Raw genomic sequence first — 18,810 nt, 5'->3', positions numbered from 1 at the left:
TTTTGATCTCTCAATTAAAGCTGTTCTTAATCACTATGAAAATATTGGTTTAGAAATATCAGAATCTAAAACAGAAATTTGTATTTTCTCTAGAAAACATCAAATTCCACAAGGGCATCTGGAAGTAGGTCAAATTCAGTTCCCTATTAAAAGTTGTATAAAATATCTCGGTACTTATTTAGACAGAAAACTCCTATGGAAGGATCAAATTCATCATGTCATAAAAAAGTCTGAAAATGCAATGAACATTCTAAGAGCCTTTTGTAGAACTAACTGGGGCGCTGATCCAAATGTAGCACTTTTATTTTACCGTACTATGATTCGTCCCATTTTCGATTACAGTTGTCATTTATATGGAACTGCCGCAAACACACATTTAAATAAATTAGAAGTACAAAAAAATAAATGCCTTCGGCTTTGTCTTGGATATTTGAATTCTACACCCGTTAATATAATGGAAGTTGAGGCGATAGAACCACCTCTGAAATTTCGACGGGAGTTTCTAAGTGATAAATTCATTACTAGAGCCATAGGGAAAAATACTAACTATCTCCAGGATATTCATATTTTATCAATTTTAGATCTAACTCATAAATATTGGACAAAGAAAAAATGTTCTCTTCTGGTAAATAGTTACCTGAGGATATCTCAATACCGACATACTTTCTATACGTATGAAAATCAAGTTTCACCTATGTATTCCCATATATTAGAAGAGCTTTTTTCAAAACATATTAATACCTTTTTTATGGACAGTAATTTAGATCCAGTCGCTTTTCAATCATTTACACGGCATAAATGGCCAAATTATCAGTTTTACTTTACAGACGGATCTAAAGTACAAAACAAAGTAGGATGTGCATTAATTAATGTTCAAAGTGGATTTAAAAAATTATTGAAATTTCCAGCTGAATCATCGATATACACTGCTGAAATGACAGCGATTCTTCTTGCATTAAGGCATATACATAGTAACGAACCTTGCAGCTGCATAATATTTACAGACAGTAAGAGTGTCGTCGACAGACTAACAAACGTACATAGGTCCAAACAACTAAATCATATAGAACTAGAAATTATGACTATTTACAATAAAATTACAAATTTAGGGAAAAGCATTATTATATCATGGATAAAGGGACAGGCGGGCATTAAGGGCAATGAAATAGCAGATAGCCTAGCCAAATCTGCCCTAGACATAGGCGAAGAAGCTCCCTTGAACTTACTCCCCTTTTCAGACATTGATATAATTAGTAAACAGCATCAAAAAGAAAAATGGCAAACATATTATCGAAACACGAGAACTGGAAATAATTACAAACAAATGCAGCCTGAAATACCCATAAAAAGACGGTTTCGTACTCTATCAAATCGCCATTTCATAAGGGTTATAAACAGATTAAGATCTAATCATGCTCTTACCCCCCTTCATATGTACAAGTTGGGTCTCGCGGAGTCACCTAATTGCAAGTGTGGAAAAGAAGGTAACTTATTACATATTTTTCTTGAATGTTCCCACGAATCAGTAAACATAAACAAATTTTATGATAATCTTATTATATTAAAACTTCCACTTCCCGTCTACCTGAACAATTTGATTTTCTCTAGAGATGTCAATATATTAAAAACGATTTACGAACATATCAAAAACTGTAAATATAAATTGTAGCTTAAAACTAACTTATATTTAAGTAAATATTGTATTATAGCAAAAAAAAAAAAAAAAAAAATTAAATAGAAAAAACAAAAATAATAATAAATTTAAAAAAATTAAAATAAAAAAAAAAAAAAATATTTATAAAATTAATAGTATTCATTTGACTCTCGACCTGTAAACATCGATACGAATTAGGCGAAAGTTTATAGTGGTGATTAAAAACGGGCTCCGGCCGCGTTTTTACCGTCATTATCGTTCAAGTGGATATACTATTTATAAACTATTTAAAAATTAAAATATACAGTTTAAACAATTAAAATGAGTGCTCCACCAGATTTATCGGTCAGTGTTCCTTTTTATACTGCTACTGTTAATGGTCAAATAATAAATACTCAATATCAGCAACAGCAAATTCAACCAGAATGCCCAAATGTCCTTTTTCCACAAAATTTACAAACAAATTCAGCACAAATTTTAAATAACCCACCAACAACAATATATTATGTTCCTAACCAAGTACTATCACAATCTTCCTCAAACTGTCAATACAATCCTAAAATAAATCCCACATTATCTTCACCTCAAAATGGAGCTTACAATTCGATTGAGATGACACGTACATTACAAAGTGAAGAATCTTCAGGGGAAATCAGCGACATTGAGTCATCGGACATCCACGAATGGCAAACTATACAACATAGTAACAAAAAACGCAAAATTAATCCTCCGACACCAACAGAAAACGAAGACACAGTAGTAACTAGCAATAAATTTCAGATTCTACAAAATGAAAACGAAAACGACAACAATAACAGTACAGAAAATACCAACGAAACTCCAGCAACCTTTAAACCCCCACCAATTTTTATATATGGTGTTACTGAATACAATAAAATGGTTAATAGCCTATCGGAAGTAACACAAACAGAGACATTCTATTGTACAGCATTAAAGAACAACACAATAAAAATAAATTCCCGTGACTCAGAAACATACCGAAAACTGGTAAGACATTTAAACAGCAAAAAAATTGTGCATCATACGTACCAAATGAAAGAGGATAGAGCATACAGAGTTGTAATTCGTAATCTACATCATACAGTGCCCATTAATATAATAAAAAGCGAAATAGAAAAACATGGGCATTTAGTACGCAATATTGTAAATATAAAACACAGAGTAAGTAAGGACCCTCTAATGATGTTCTACGTCGATATAGAACCTAATCGAAATAATAAAAAAATATATGAAATTCAATTTATAAACAATGCGAAAATAGTTATTGAGCCACCGTATAAAAAGAATAACATTGTCCAGTGTACCAGATGCCAATTGTATGGACACTCTAAGACATACTGTAATAGACCTTATCACTGTGTCAAATGTGGAGGCAACCATATGTCAGCTGATTGTAAAAAACCTAGAGACACACCTGCCATATGTGCTCTCTGCAATGGAGCACACACCGCAAATTACAAAGGATGCATGGTATATAAAGAGTTAATTATCAGTAGAAACAGAGCAAGAGGAGTATCATCGCACACTCCAGCGAACAATCAACTACAATATAACAGAAATACAGTACAGAATAATCCGCACTTAAACAATCAAAATTACGCGACTTACACACAAGCAACGGGTGGAACAAATGTAAATAATGTCCATAAAAATACGAACTCATACAACCAGAATCATGCAACTTACGCTCAAATAGCAAGTGGAACACATGTAAGTAATACAAACAGTGACATTGGAGAGATGATGAAGAGTTTCCTTAACGAATTCAAAGCTATGTTTTCACAACTAATTAATCAAAATAGCGTGATCTTAAACATGCTTTCCACAGTAATAAATAAAATTAGTAATGGAACTTAAGTCACTACGAATTGCACAATGGAATGCCAACGGCCTAGGCAACCATAACACAGAAGTTACTAACTTTCTTAAACATAACAAAATTGATGTTACTCATATCGGAAACCCATTTCACTGACAGAACGATGTTCAAGATCCCTCATTATTCTATTTACAACACCAACCATCCTGATGGAACAGCACACGGTGGCGCTGCTATTATTGTACGTAACACTATACCACACTATGAGGAAATAATGTATCAGTTCTCAACCATGGTCTTTTGACATTGCGGCAATGTACAGCCCCCCAAGGCATAATATCACCACAGCAGAATATGAAGACTTCTTCAAACATCTATCAAACAAATTCGTAATTGGAGGTGACTGGAATGCCAAGCATACAGACTGGGGATCAAGACTATGTACGACAAAGGGAAAAAATCTCAGACAAGCCATAGCTAACACAAACAGCTCTTACTTATCTACAGGGCAACCCACCTACTGGCCATCAGATCCAAACAAAATCCCAGATCTACTCTACTTCTTTATCCTCCATAACATGGCCTTAAATTATTTTGACATACAAGCATCCTGGGATCTGTCCACCGACCATACTCCCATAATTGTGACACTATCTACGCAAATTATAAAACGTCCGAATATCCCTAAGTTGACAACATCAAAAACCAATTGGAATATATTCGAGTCTTACATAAATGAAAATTTAAATTTAAATATAAGATTAAAGCAACCAGACGATATCGATAATGCTGTGCTTCTTCTCACCCAAACTATACATGCAGCCGCTGAAATAGCTACACCCCCTCAGAATAACAAAGAACCAAGTGACACCAACATACCCGTATATATAAAACGTCTTGTTGCACAAAAAAGAAGAGCCAGACGCATATGGCAAAGAAGTCGCAATCCTATAGATAAAAATGAATACAATAGATTAACACGGCAACTTAAAACTGCTCTACAAGACGCGAGGAATGATACATTTGAACTATTCATTAACAGCCTGTCAAAAGAAGACCACAGCATCTGGAAAGCAACGAAATCATTCAAGAGCACATACCACCTCTAAGGAAAGCCGATGGAAGCTGGGGAAAAACTGAACAAGAAAAAGCATCGATATTTGCTGAACATCTCTCACACGTTTTTGGTGCACCTGAACTTAATAACAATAATAACGAAGAACAAGTTAAAAACTTCTTAGACGCTCCATGCCCAATGATGCTACCAATCAAATACTTTACTCCTAATAATGTCAAAGAACAAATTTCTAGATGCAATAACTACAAAGTACCAGGCTTTGACATGATCACTGGGCTAATATTAAAAAAATTACCCAGAAAAGCAATTGTCCTACTAACAATGATATATAATAGTATCATAAGATTAGCCTACTACCCGATTAATTGGAAGTTCGCACAAATAATTATGATTAGTAAACCAAATAAACCACCAAATATTACTACTTCATATAGACCAATCAGCTTACTTCCAATAATGTCAAAAATCTTAGAAAGACTTCTGCTCCAAAGATTCTCAGAAGACATCGGAATTAATTCAGTGATCCCCACACACCAGTTTGGTTTCCGCGAAGCCCATTCAACTCTACAACAGTGTCATAGGATTGTTAAAAACATTAATGTATGCCTCGAAGAGAAAAAAATTTGCACTGCTGCCTTCCTGGATATAGAACAAGCCTTCGACCGTGTTTGGCATGATGGTCTCCTGTATAAACTTAAGTCATCCTTTCCCACTCCTCACTACCTACTCTTAAAATCATACCTCACAGAACGTCACTTTCAAGTCAGATTCCTTACAGAAACCTCTCATTACTATCCCATAAAATCCGGTGTCCCTCAAGGAAGTGTCCTGGGTCCCCTCCTGTACCTCATATACACTGCTGATATTCCAACAACAAATACGACCACAGTAGCCATGTTCGCAGATGACACCGCCATAATATCCATCGATGATGACCCCCAAGTAGCATCAGGAAACCTTCAAATACACATGAACCTACTACAAGACTGGATGAATAGATGGAAAATCAAAGTTAACCATACTAAGTCTAATCAAATTACATTCACCAACAGGAACATCATATGTCCAAGAATTAGACTGAACAACATATTATTACCAGTAAAAACAGAAGTCAAATACCTGGGAATGACACTTGATCAAAAGCTCACTTGGAAAGCACACATCTTGGCAAAAAAAATCCAAATCAACATGAAAATACGTCAAATGAATTGGTTAATAGGCCGAAAATCACAGTTATCCACAGATAATAAACTTCTCTTGTATAAGTGCATAATAAAGCCTATATGGACATATGGGGTGCAACTATGGGGCTGTGCAAAGCCTTCTAATACCAAAATCATTCAGAGGATCCAATCCAAAATACTCAGAATGATTTTCAATGCGCCGTGGTACGTTAGTAATAAAACACTACATGATGACTCTGGAATACCGTTCGTTGAAGACGAAATCAGCAGACTAACAAGAAATTATTTAGAACATCTGCCAGCCCACCCCAACGAGGAAGCAAGACAACTACACCTACAACCAGAAGTCAGACGAAGATTGAAGAGACAGTGGCCAACAGACTTTATTCACTAATTTTAATTTTAATTTTCATTTCAATTCTAGTTTCAAATTATAATCCTACACTGATTTTATTTGTTAGTGTTAGTATTGGGAGTGTTATCAGTGGATAATTTCTCCTCTCATGTATTTGCAATACTCACATTTACTAATAGCTTGTAATAGCAGATTGTAAATTTACAAATTTAATAATAAAAAAAAAAAAATAAAATTAATAAAAAAAAAATCATAAAGAATTAAAAAAAAAAGGAAGATGTAAACCTCCGAGATGTTGAATCGGGTTATGTCTTAGCGCAGGAAAAAAAAAATTAAAAAACAAAAAAAAAAGAATTAAAAAATAAGTTGTAATTTATTACTAATTGCATGTTAGATTGTACGGATGATTATATGTTTATTCCTCTAATTGTAAAAAATTCCTCTGATTGTAAAAATTGTTTGTCTTTAAATTTGTCTGGCTAATTGGCTCGGCCAAGGCCATCAAACTAAATAAAAAAAAAAAAAAACAGCAGGTAAACGGCTAATAGTTTTGTTCCTAATTTAGGGATTTTCCAAAATCTCCCAGTTTATTGAATTAGGTACCTGAACATTTCTAATTTGATGCTCAGATTTGTAAATCATTTTTGTTTTGATATTCAAAGCGTAAACACTCGTTGTGCGTAACAAAAAGGAAGATTGTGATTTTATAATGCCTAAAACAACCAGTGCTTCAACTTGGATTAAACCTTATAAAGAGCTGTCTATGGATATGGGAAAAATCTACTGTTCAGTCTGTGGCAAAATTGTAAGTATCTAATATTTTCTATTAAATATCTAATATTTCATACATACAGGGTGTTTCCAAATGACACTTACAACGTTTGACTGTAGATACTTCTCTAAAAATTAAATAAAACGATATAGTTAATGAGGGGTCAAACTTATTTACTTTTCGAGATACAGGGTGTTAAAATTAAAAAAAATTAAATTCTTTTAGTTAATAACAACAATAAATTTAAAACCAATAAACGTATTTACTTGAAATTTAGTACTCGTAGGTTGTTTTTAAATGAAAAATAGCTTCCTTTAGTGAGAAAAAATTGTCCATGGTACAATACAATGGTGTGTATTTGGAAAAATTTTTCACCTTTACTTTTTTTTATGAAGTCAGCTATTCTAAAACACAATTATTTTTATTGTAATTATATTAACAAAAAAAAAACTTTTGTTGAATTTTAAAATAAGTTATATGATGTACTAATGGTTAGTAACAAAACTAATTTGTGGATTAATACTGCATTTAAAACACTTAGCGAGTGTTTTTTTTCCAAACCAGTTATTTGATTAACCAAAAACACCTTGTATATTTTTATATTTTTAAGGTTGGGTTAAAATAAAGGTTTTTATTTTTATTTATAGATAGCATGTGAGAAGAAATTTCAGATAGACCAACATGTGAGAACTGCTTCACACATTGCAAAAAAAGGAAAAATAGGAGGAAAACATCCAACTTCAATGGCTAAATGTTTCTAATCTACTTCAAAAAATTAGATGAGCAAGAAACTTTTAATGAAGACCCTTGTCGCGCATTAGTGTCTGCAAACATACCGCTTTCAAAATTAGCAAATGTAAATTTTAGTTCGTTTCTAAAAAAATATTGCAAACTTAATGTTCCAAGTGATCGGTCTCTAAGAAGAAATAATGTGAACGGGCTATACTCGTCGGTGTTAATTAATATTAAGGAAGAAATTGCAGATAATTATTTTTTATTAAGGTATTAAGTATTAGTAAGGTATTAAGAAGATACCTTACCAAAATCTCATCTTATTTCATGCCAGCAACTTGAGAAAACAAATGCTTTAACAATTTCGCGTTTTATACAAGAAACATTAGCAACTTTTTTTCTTCCGACAACTATTCCTTCTAATAAATTACTGCTTATTTTATCGGATGCTGCTCCTTATATGGTGAAAGCAGGACAAAATTTAAAAATATTTTTCCCAGATTTAATACATGTTACTTGTGTAGCGCATGGATTAAACAGAGTTGCAGAGGAAATACGAAAAAAGTTTCCTCTTGTAAATACCATGATATCCAGTGTCAAAAAAGTATTTCTTAAATCTCCTATAAGAATTCAACTTTATAAAGAAATGCTACCTAACATTCCTCTTCCACCACAACCTATTTTAACGCGATGGGGAACATGGTTAGAAGCAGCTAATTTTTATGCAGATCATTTTGTTAAAATAAAGAACATAATTGATACGTTAACAGATGAAAGTTCCCAATCTCTTTTGGATTCTAAACAAACTTTTCAGAGTAACTTGCTTCAACAAGAACTTTCATTTATAAAATCAAATTTTAGTTTTGTTCAAAAAACAATTACTCAGTTAGAATCACCAAAACTGTCATTGTTCGAAAGTACAGCATTAATAAAATAATTTGCGTCATGTTGTCGGAACGTTAGAGGTAATATTGGAAAAGATATTTTAAAAAAATTTGAAGCTACTATGGAAAAAAATAAAGGTTACCATATTCTTTCTGAAGTAGTCAGTGTTCTAGCTGGAAATATTTCGGAAACAATTAATTTAGAACCAAATGTTTTGGTTAGTTTGAAAAATGCTCCCGTTACATCAGTTGATGTTGAACGAAGTTTTTCCATATATAAATATATGTACTCAGACAGAAGCCACAAGTTTTTGTTAGAAAATTTTGAACACCACTTGGTCATTTATTGTTACCATAATTCTAAATAAGTTTATTCATACTTAAAAATGATGTAGTTACTTAAAATAAATGTAAATCTTAATGAATAGTAGGAAATATTTAGTTATGTACACTTTTTTTTTAAATAAAATTGTTACTATTTTACGATTTTTTTATTTATTTGTATGCATATTTTGTAAAATATTTGCATATTTTCGGGTAAACACGTGCATATTTATGCGCATATTTTCTACATTTTTATTTGCATATTTGCCGAAGTCTAATGATAAGTATGCCATTAGAAATATGACTTGTGATAGGAATATGGGTATTAGGCATACTAACAGTAGTGATAATATTATAGTTAGGGGGAATATCAAAAATGAGCATAGCATTAGTAATGAAGGTAGGGAAAAATTAAATATTAGCATTAAAAATAAAAACGGTAATAAAATAAATAACGGATATAATGTTAATACAAAAACCAGGGAGCATGAAATCAACGTTAACACCAATAATGGAGAAGAAGAATACAGTAATAAGGAAATACATCTTAACAAGACAAATCATATAGGAATAGCGACATGGAATGTGACATCTCTGACCGGCAAGGAAATAGAAGCTACGGAAGAAATGGAAAAAATGAAGGTACAAATAATGGGAATAAGCGAGACAAAAAAGATAGGGAAAGGACACATCAATATCAATGAGAAATATAGTTGTTGGAGAACAATAATCTCCAACCAAATAATTCTATTTCAAAACAAAATAAAAATATTTCCGCCGCATCTGTTACCTAAATAAATTCCTTGCCTGCATTGACTTATTTCTTAGAATGTTAATCTCCGCCCATATTGACCTTAAACCGGTAGATCCTTCAAAATGCATAGACAATAATTTCGGAGTAACTAGGGGAAGCCAGTGAATTAGCAACAGTTGTAGGGTTTAGACCTACTTTTCAAGTTTCGGAGAGTTTTTCTCTACGTTCGCAATCGCAAGTTACGCAATATATCGGGAACCCTTAATGTGAAGTGTTATGGTGTTTTCGTTCGTAAACTGTAATTATCTAATTAGGTTCCTTACGATTAGTTATTCACTCACAGTTTATAAGTTTCTATTTCTTGCCCTTTTTCAATTACAGTTCTAGCTAAACAAGTTATTGTTTTATTTCACTCTATCAATCTATTCAACAGGCCAGACTAAATCACATTTAAGAGTCTATTTAAGTTTCTATTACTGAGCATTCGAAGGCTAGCGGAACAATTGGACTTACAGCAAGTACAAACCGCTGAAAGAGACACTGTTAGCATACAAGACTCTATGTGAAGGGATGTTGAAAACCGGCATCCCTCCATTTGTTCACTTCGAGCCGGATTTTGATCCTACTAGCCGACTTTCTGGCCTAAAAACGTTAAATTTAAGTTTCTGTAATTCTGTGCTTTCAAAAAGAAAGTAAAAGTTTCGTGTGTTTCGGATATTCTCGTCGATAGACAATAATTCCTAGAGACATAGTGAGTGCGTTGTTTATTCTACGGACAAACAAACATTCGATAAACAAAACAAAACAGTGATAGTTTAAATAAAACCAGTGATTACTTCAAGAAATGCTGTTCCAGGACTAGCTGATTCCAGAGAGGGATAGATCAATAGAGGGATAGAGATCAATAGAGGGATAGATAGAGAGGGATAGATCAATTACTAAGAACCCAGGGGTGACGTACAAATCAAACTTTTTTATATAAATTTAAAAAGTTATTTCAAAAAACATTGTTCTTATAAAAACATTGTTAAAGAACTAGTCAGAGTTAAATTTTTAGTTTAGCTTATTGCATGCTTGTTAAAATTCAAAATTAATAATTCAGAATTAATTAATTCAAAAATAAATAATTTCATTTAAAAATAAACAAATTAAAGTTATTACAATTAGCAATAAAGGTTTAAATAAATTAACAAAAAAGAAGCAGTCTATACTAGATTCTGTTGGTAGAATTCAAGAGTGGCTAGAAATAAACCACGACTCAGAAAAAGATATTTTCTCATTCAAAACGCGAGAAGATAGGTTAAAAGACCTTTTCTCTGACTTCAACAGCGTACAGGATGAAATTGAATTCCTGGACGAGTCTCAGGAATCTGATCGTGCCTTGTTTGAAGAAAATTATTTTGCGACGCTTTCAAAAATTCAAAACTCGATTAAATCATTGGAAATTACCAATACAGGGAGCGCTAATAAACAAATGGCCGTAAAACTCCCAGAAATCAGTATAAGCAAATTTTCTGGACACGTAAGTCATTTTGAAAGCTTCTATGAACTATTCGACACACTGATAATAAAAAATCAGTCCCTTTCTGATATCCAAAGATTTCTTTACTTAAAAAGTTACCTACAAGGTGATTCTCTAAAGTTGGTGGATTCTTTGAAAGTCACCAATGAAAATTTTTCAATTGCTTTGGATATTCTAAAATACCGCTATCAAAATAAGGTCACAATCATAAATTCTTATTTAACAGAAATTCTAGACATTCCTACACTGAGAAACAGCTCACCGCAGATCCTCAGAAATTTTCTAACAACTGTAACAAAAAATATGCAACTGCTAAAAAATTTGCAATTTTCAAGTTCAGAGCTCATTGATATAATTTTAGTTTTTCTGCTACAAAGCAAATTAGACTTTACAACAAGGAGACTTTTTGAAACTGAGCGAAATCATACAGATGTACCAAATTTAGATGCTTTTCTTAAATTTTTAGGAAAAAGGTGCATTGTTCTGGAAAGTCTGGAAAATACAAATCCTAGGCAAACCAAAAACGTAAAAGTTTCACATCATGCATACAGTAATAACACATCAGAGGATTCAAATAAAAATAATATTTCAAATAATTTAGTTTCTGACTTTTATTGTATCTACTGCAAAAAACAAGGACATAAAATTTATAAATGTCAATTTTTCAAAAACATTCAGCATTATGAAAAAATAAAATTCGTAAATTCAAAAGGTCTCTGCGTAAACTGCCTAGGTAGGCATAATTCTAAAAACTGCTCCTCAAAACATGGATGCACCATATGTAAAAAGCGCCATAACACTGTTCTTCACATTTCGGGTAAAAATTATACTTTTTCTACGACTCATAACAATGAAAGTCCGTCAACTTCTACAAATTCAAACAATTACGAACGCGAGCATTCGTCTAATTCAAATTTTCAAGGTCCTTCGGTTCAAGGGCAAGAACCTTTTACAAATTCTTTTTCTGCTTTGTCCGTAAAAAATTCAAACATACTTCTCGCTACGGCCAAAGTCACCATTTTCGAAAAAAACGGGAGCCCTTTAACGGCCCGATTGTTACTCGATACAGGAAGTTAGAATAGCTTTTGTACCCGGTGTCTCGCTGATAGGCTGGGTTATAAGCCGTATGACATTTTTCTAAATATCTCTGGCATAGGCCAAAATAATTCGGTTTCAAAAAAGATGGTCAGCATAAAATTGCATTCTAACTATAATAAAAAGTCTTTCAAAATTTCATGTGCTATCTTAGAAAATATTACTTGCAATCTTCCACAGTTCCGCATTCTTACAAAAAAGTTACCAATTCCAGGGGACATTTTTCTCGCTGATGATTCCTTTCACAAACCTAGTCAAATAGACATCTTGGTTGGGGCAGATTTGTACTACGACCTAATTCTTCCGGAAATAATTCCTCTTGGCCCCAGGCTTCCAATCTTGCAGGCTTCGCACCTGGGGTACCTAATTGCCGGCGTGATAGCTCCTCACTTGACGGCACCCACAGTAGCAAACAATGTTTCTGGAGAGGTTGCTCTACTTTCTACGTGTAGCACGGATGAGCTGCTCACAAAATTTTGGAACATGGAAGAACTTTCTCAAAAACCTATTCTGTCGGAAGCTGACGAGCTGGCCGAACAAATATTTCAAACTACAACAAAGATCCTTGAAAATGGACGCTTTGAAGTAGATATTCCATTAAAAAGTGCACAAGAACACCAATTACTGGGTGATTCATTTTCCATAGCCAAACGGCGTTTTCTCTCGCTCGAAAATAAATTCCAAAAAGATAAAAAATTATTTTTCGAGTACAAAAACTTCATTGACACATATGTTTCTTCAGGGCATGCTGAATATGTACCGCTTTCGTTCGTGAATGAAAATTCGGACAAAAAATATTTTATTCCACATTTGTGTGTCATCAACGAACAAAATAAAAATACAACTTTGCGTGTCGTCATGGATGCTAGTTGTAAAAGCTCTACAGGAAAAAGTCTGAACGATATTTCATTAAAAGGGTATCAGGTGCAACCTGATCTATTCGATATTCTGGTTCGTTTCAGGCAATACAAATTCATATTTTCCTGTGATATTCAAAAAATGTTTCGACAGACGTGGATCAACAAAGATCAACGTTTTCTACAAAATATTCTGTGGAGGGACGATACCCATGATTCTATAAAATGTATTCAACTTAATACTGTTACATACGGGACGAACAGCGCCCCATTTCTTGCAACGAGAGTCTTGCAAGAGATTTCAAATAAAAATAAAATTCAATTCCCATTGGCCTCACACTTTCTCGAAACCCAATTCTATGTAGATGATGGTTTATGTGGGTCAAATAATATTGAAGAATTGCTCGAAATACTTCAGCAACTAAATTCTGTTCTAAACCGCCATGGTTTTACATTACATAAATTTCATTCAAATTCATCCATATTCATACAAAAAATCAATCCAAAACATTCAAAAAATACTACTCAGGAATATGACCTAAATTTCGATTCTACTTCCAGCAAAGTTCTAGGCCTAAAATGGAACCCTGCGGAAGACCAAATAACAATTTCCGTCCCTGAAAATAATTTCTGCCCCCCAGTAACAAAAAGAAAAATCCTGTCTGCATTAGCACAATGTTTCGACCCTCTGGGACTCATCAATCCATTCATTGTTAAAGGCAAAATGCTTATGCAGAAACTCTATCTGCAAAAAATTCACTGGGACACAGAAATTTCGGACAAAAATATTCTAAACGATTGGAACAAGTTTCTACAGGACTTGTCACAATTAAAAAATTTAAAAATTCCTCGTTTCTACTTTTCTGAAAAAGTAATTCTAAAGGTTGAGCTTCATGGATTTTCAGACAGCAGCTTGGCAGCTTATGGCGCATGCGTATACCTGAGAACTTTCTATGCCGATGAGACCATATTCTGTGCATTAGTTTCTTCCAAATCAAGGATAACTCCGTTAAAGACGGTAACACTTCCTAGGCTTGAGCTGTGTGCAATGGTTCTCCTTTCAAAACTTGTTTCAAAAATAATTTCTATCTTTGAAAATCAACCTGTAAAATTTCATTCGGTCACCCTCTGGTCAGACTCCCAGGTAGCTCTGTCGTGGTGTAAAAGTCACCCAAGTCGGTGGTCGGTTTTCGTGGCTCACCGGGTAGCACTTGTCCAAGAGTTGACTAAAAACTTTACATGGCTTCACATAAAGTCTGCACAAAATGCCGCAGACCTTCTTTCTCGAGAAATGTCTGGTTCTGAAATTCTCAATAGCGATTTCTGGTGGCAAGGCCCTAAATGCTTACGAGATAAAAATTTCAATGTTTCCAATCTAGCAAATGACAAAGTTCTCGAAAACCTACCCGAGGAACGAAAAATAAGCCTCGTGGTAAATTCTAACGTAGAAAACTTCTGGATGAGAATTTTTTCACGTTTCTCAAATATTTCACGCTTAAAACGTACAGTAGCGTACGTATTTCGGTTTATTTCTGATTGTAAAAAACAAAAAATTTCTGAACCCCTTTCTGTGGCGGAGTTAAATTATGCTATGGATTTCATCATCAAACAAATTCAGGGTGATGCATTCTCAAAAGAAATTGCGGAGCTTAAAAATAACAGATTTATTTCAAATAAAAACATCGTTTCACTAAAACCATTTGTAGATTCTTCTAATTTTCTCAGAGTTGGAGGCAGACTTACAAACTGTCCCGACATAGACTATTTACAAAAACATCCGATACTACTTCCATCCAAGAATCATACCGTCAATCTTATTATCAAAAATGAGCATATCAGATTGGGACATGCTGGTGCTCAAAGAGTTCTCTCAAACCTTCGGTTGAAATTCTGGCCTCTCAATGGTCTTAAGGAAGCAAAACGAATTATTCGCAACTGCACCACATGTTTCCGATTTTCGTGCACTCCTGCACAACAGCTAATGGGTAACTTACCTGAAGATAGGTTGTCCATTACAACAAGACCTTTTTAAAATATAGGTGTAGATTATGGTGGACCCTTTCTGTTAAAATCTTCTTCACTCCGAAAAGCGTGAAGTCAAGGCATACATAGAAATTTTCGTATGCATGGTGACCAAAGCTGTGCACATTGAGGTTGTTTCTGATCTAACAACTTCTTCCTTTCTATTAACACTCAAAAGGTTCATCTCCCGACGTGGTAACCCAACTGTCATTTACAGTGACAATGCCACATGTTTTTCTGGTGCAAGAAACCAACTCTACGACTTATACAAATTCTTTAAAAATAAGTCTAATTCTCAAACCATTGTGGAATATCTGTCTGAAAATCAAATCTCATGGAAGTTTATTCCCCCTAGATCTCCTCATTGGGCTGGGATCTGGGAAGCTTCAGTAAAAAGCGCTAAATATCATATGCGTAGACTAATAGGCTCTTCTTCTTTCACTTTCGAACAGTTTTATACTGTCATGGTTCAAATTGAAGCTGTGATGAATTCAAGGCCTATCTGTGCCATGTCCAGCGACCCTTCTGATTACACTTTTCTCAGTTCTGGGCACTTTATAATAGGCTCCAGCCTGACTGCGCATCCTGAGCAAAACTTAGAAAAAATCCCGGAAAATAAACTATCCGTGTTTCAACAAATTGCAAAAGTACAACAAAGTTTCTGGAAAAAGTGGTCTGTTGACTACTTAAACCGCTTACAAAACTCTCCAAAACGGTCCCGACCAAGGGATAACATAAAAGTCAATGACTTAGTTCTTCTGAGGGAGGACGATGTACCCCCTCTAAAATGGCCTCTAGCACGGGTAGTTGATACAATGCCCGGTCAAGATGGCAAAGTCAGAGTGGTCAAGTTAAAGACCATCAATGGTCAATTTACAAGGGCAATCTCTAAAATTTCGGTTCTCCCTAGGCAAGATAAAGAAGAGTAGGTTAGACCACAAGGCTCTAACGCCGGGGGGAATGTTGGAGAATAATAGTCTCCAATCAAATAATTCTATTTCAAAACAAAATAAAAATATTTCCGCCGCATCTGTTACCTAAATAAATTCCTTGCCTGCATTGACTTATTTCTTAGAATGTTAATCTCCGCCCATATTGACCTTAAACCGGTAGATCCTTCAAAATGCATAGACAATAATTTCGGAGTAACTACGGGAAGCCAGTGAATTAGCAACAGTTGTAGGGTTTAGACCTACTTTTCAAGTTTCGGAGAGTTTTTCTCCACGTTCGCAATCGCAAGTTACGCAATATATCGGGAACCCTTAATGTGAAGTGTTATGGTGTTTTCGTTCGTAAACTGTAATTATCTAATTAGGTTCCTTACGATTAGTTATTCACTCACAGTTTATAAGTTTCTATTTCTTGCCCTTTTTCAATTACAGTTCTAGCTAAACAAGTTATTGTTTTATTTCACTCTATCAATCTATTCAACAGGCCAGACTAAATCACATTTAAGAGTCCATTTAAGTTTCTATTACTGAGCATTCGAAGGCTAGCGGAACAATTGGACTTACAGCAAGTACAAACCTCTGAAAGAGACACTGTTAGCATACAAGACTCTACGTGAAGGGATGTTGAAAACCGGCATCCCTCCAATAGTCTTTATTATTCCGGAGTACCACAGGGTCACAGAGCAAAAGAAGGAGTCGGTATAATAGTGAATAAAAGAATAGAATCAAGAATAACAAACTACGAAGCAGTATTATCTAGAATAATCACAGCCCAAATAGAACTAAAAGACAAGATAGGAATAATACAAATATACGGACCAACAGAAGGTAATGAAGAAGAGATAATGATATAATTCTACATAGAACTCCAAAACGCATTAGACAAATTAAGAGGGACAAGAGAAAAAATAATAATCTTAGGCGATTGGAATTCAAGAGTAGGTAAGGATATTAACAGGGGATTAGGATGCATTGGACAATATGGGGAAGAAACATTAAATAGAAATAGAATTAAAATTCCAATTCTGGAATTCTGCCAAACCAATGACCTGATAATAGGAAACACATTCAGTGAACAAACCATTAACGACAAATATACATTTGTGGCTGAAGAGAGAAATGCGAAAAGCTTAATCGACTATATAGTCTATACGAGAAACCTAAAACAAAATATAAAAAACATCTTAACGGAAAAGGAACCCGAACTGTCTTCACAACACAGAATGGTCACTGCAAAACTGGAGGATGAAAAAATGGAGGAAGTGGAAAGAAAAGAGTACAAGAAAGTAAATGTAAACAAACTAAAGATAAAAAGTGTGCGAGAATTTTACACGGAGGAAACTAACAAAAGATTGAGACAAATAGAGTACCAAAAAGAAACATGGACAATGGAAGAAAGGTGGAGTACATACAGTGAAGTATTAAAGACAACAGCAACTGAAGTGTGTGGAATCAAAAACTATAATAAACAGTTGAAAAGGACAAGATGGTGGAATAAAGAAGTGAAGACAGAAATAAAAAAGAAGAAAATAGCATGGAAAAAATTCATCGAAACGGGATTAGAAGAAGATAAAGAAAAATACTATAGGCAGAGACGATTGGCAAAAAAGACAGTCACACAAGCAAAAGCAAAAACATGGAAAGAATTTGGAGAAGAACTTCAGGAAGAATATATAATAAATAATAGAAACTTTTGGACGACAATATGACACATAAGGCAGGCAAAACGAAAGGAAATAAACGCAGTAAGAGATACTTCAAACCACATACAAATAAGCACAGAACAAATAGCGAGGGTATGGAAAGAATATTATGAGAAAAAATTTGATACCGAAGTGATAAAGGAAGACAATATAATCAATGAAGGCAAAGAAAACACAGAGCCAGAGCAAATAAGTAGAGAAGAAGTAATAGAAGGATTATCAAATATAAAAACAGACAAGGCAGGTGGAGATGATGAAATTTAAGCGGAAATGGTAAAATACATGGGAGAAGAAGGAATAAACTGGCTATGGAAAATACATAAAGAGGCGTGGGAAAAACAAACGATCTCTAAAGACTGGCAGAACAATATCTTCGTGCCAATATACAAAAAAGGAGAATATGTAAACTGCGACAACTATAGAGCAATATGTCTGTCATCGGTATGCTTTAAAATATATACGAAAATAATAGAGAAGAGACTGAGGCAAGAAGTAGAAATGGTATTGGGAGAAGAACAAACGGCATTTAGACCGGGAAGACAGACAAATGACAACATATATATCATTAGAAACCTAATAGAAAGAAGCATACATACGGGGGGAAAACTAGTATTAGCATTCATAGACCTAAGAGCAGCATTTGACACGATAGAAAGACATATTATAGGGAAATGCTTGAGGAAAATAAACGTACCTAATGCATTGATAAAAATTATAGAAAGTACTTACAAAGAAGTAAAAGGAAGGGTACAAATAACAGAGGAAAGATCGGAAGCATTTAATTGGAAGAGAGGTATTAAACAAGGAGATAGTCTTTGCTTTTGCCTTTGCTATTCATAATAGTAATGAACGAATTGATAAGAAACACTAGAGTTAGAACTAATCAACTACAGACAATAATAGGTTACCGCAGATTACAACCGGTAACAATAGAGTCCTTAATGTATGCAGACGACATAGTACTAATAGCAGATTCCGAGAATAAAATGCAGAAACTAATGGATATATGGGTAGAACAAATACAAGAACTTAAAATGGAGATAAACGAGGAAAAAAGTAAGATAATGATAATCAGCGGCAAAGG

General features: G+C 34.0%; 2 protein-coding genes across 2 annotated transcripts; both read left to right on the top strand.

Moving 5' to 3' along the window:
* Positions 1 to 12,281: 12,281 nt before the first annotated feature.
* Positions 12,282 to 15,083, top strand: LOC140452788 (uncharacterized). Its single transcript, XM_072547116.1, has one exon. It carries the CDS (start codon positions 12,282 to 12,284, stop codon positions 15,081 to 15,083), a length of 2,802 nt encoding a protein of 933 aa, XP_072403217.1.
* Positions 15,084 to 15,177: 94 nt separating this feature from the next.
* Positions 15,178 to 16,002, top strand: LOC140452787 (uncharacterized). Its single transcript, XM_072547115.1, has one exon. It carries the CDS (start codon positions 15,178 to 15,180, stop codon positions 16,000 to 16,002), a length of 825 nt encoding a protein of 274 aa, XP_072403216.1.
* Positions 16,003 to 18,810: the final 2,808 nt, after the last annotated feature.

This window comes from Diabrotica undecimpunctata, chromosome 11, assembly GCF_040954645.1.
Source record: "Diabrotica undecimpunctata isolate CICGRU chromosome 11, icDiaUnde3, whole genome shotgun sequence".
In the NCBI taxonomy this organism is placed as follows: domain Eukaryota; kingdom Metazoa; phylum Arthropoda; class Insecta; order Coleoptera; family Chrysomelidae; genus Diabrotica; species Diabrotica undecimpunctata.
This window is presented reverse-complemented; position numbering and strand designations above follow the sequence as displayed.

What these genes read in the sequence shown, in the direction of transcription:
- LOC140452788 (XM_072547116.1), top strand. Translation starts at nt 12,282, where the DNA reads ATGGTCAGCATAAAATTGCATTCTAACTATAATAAAAAGTCTTTCAAA.
- LOC140452787 (XM_072547115.1), top strand. Translation starts at nt 15,178, where the DNA reads ATGGTGACCAAAGCTGTGCACATTGAGGTTGTTTCTGATCTAACAACT.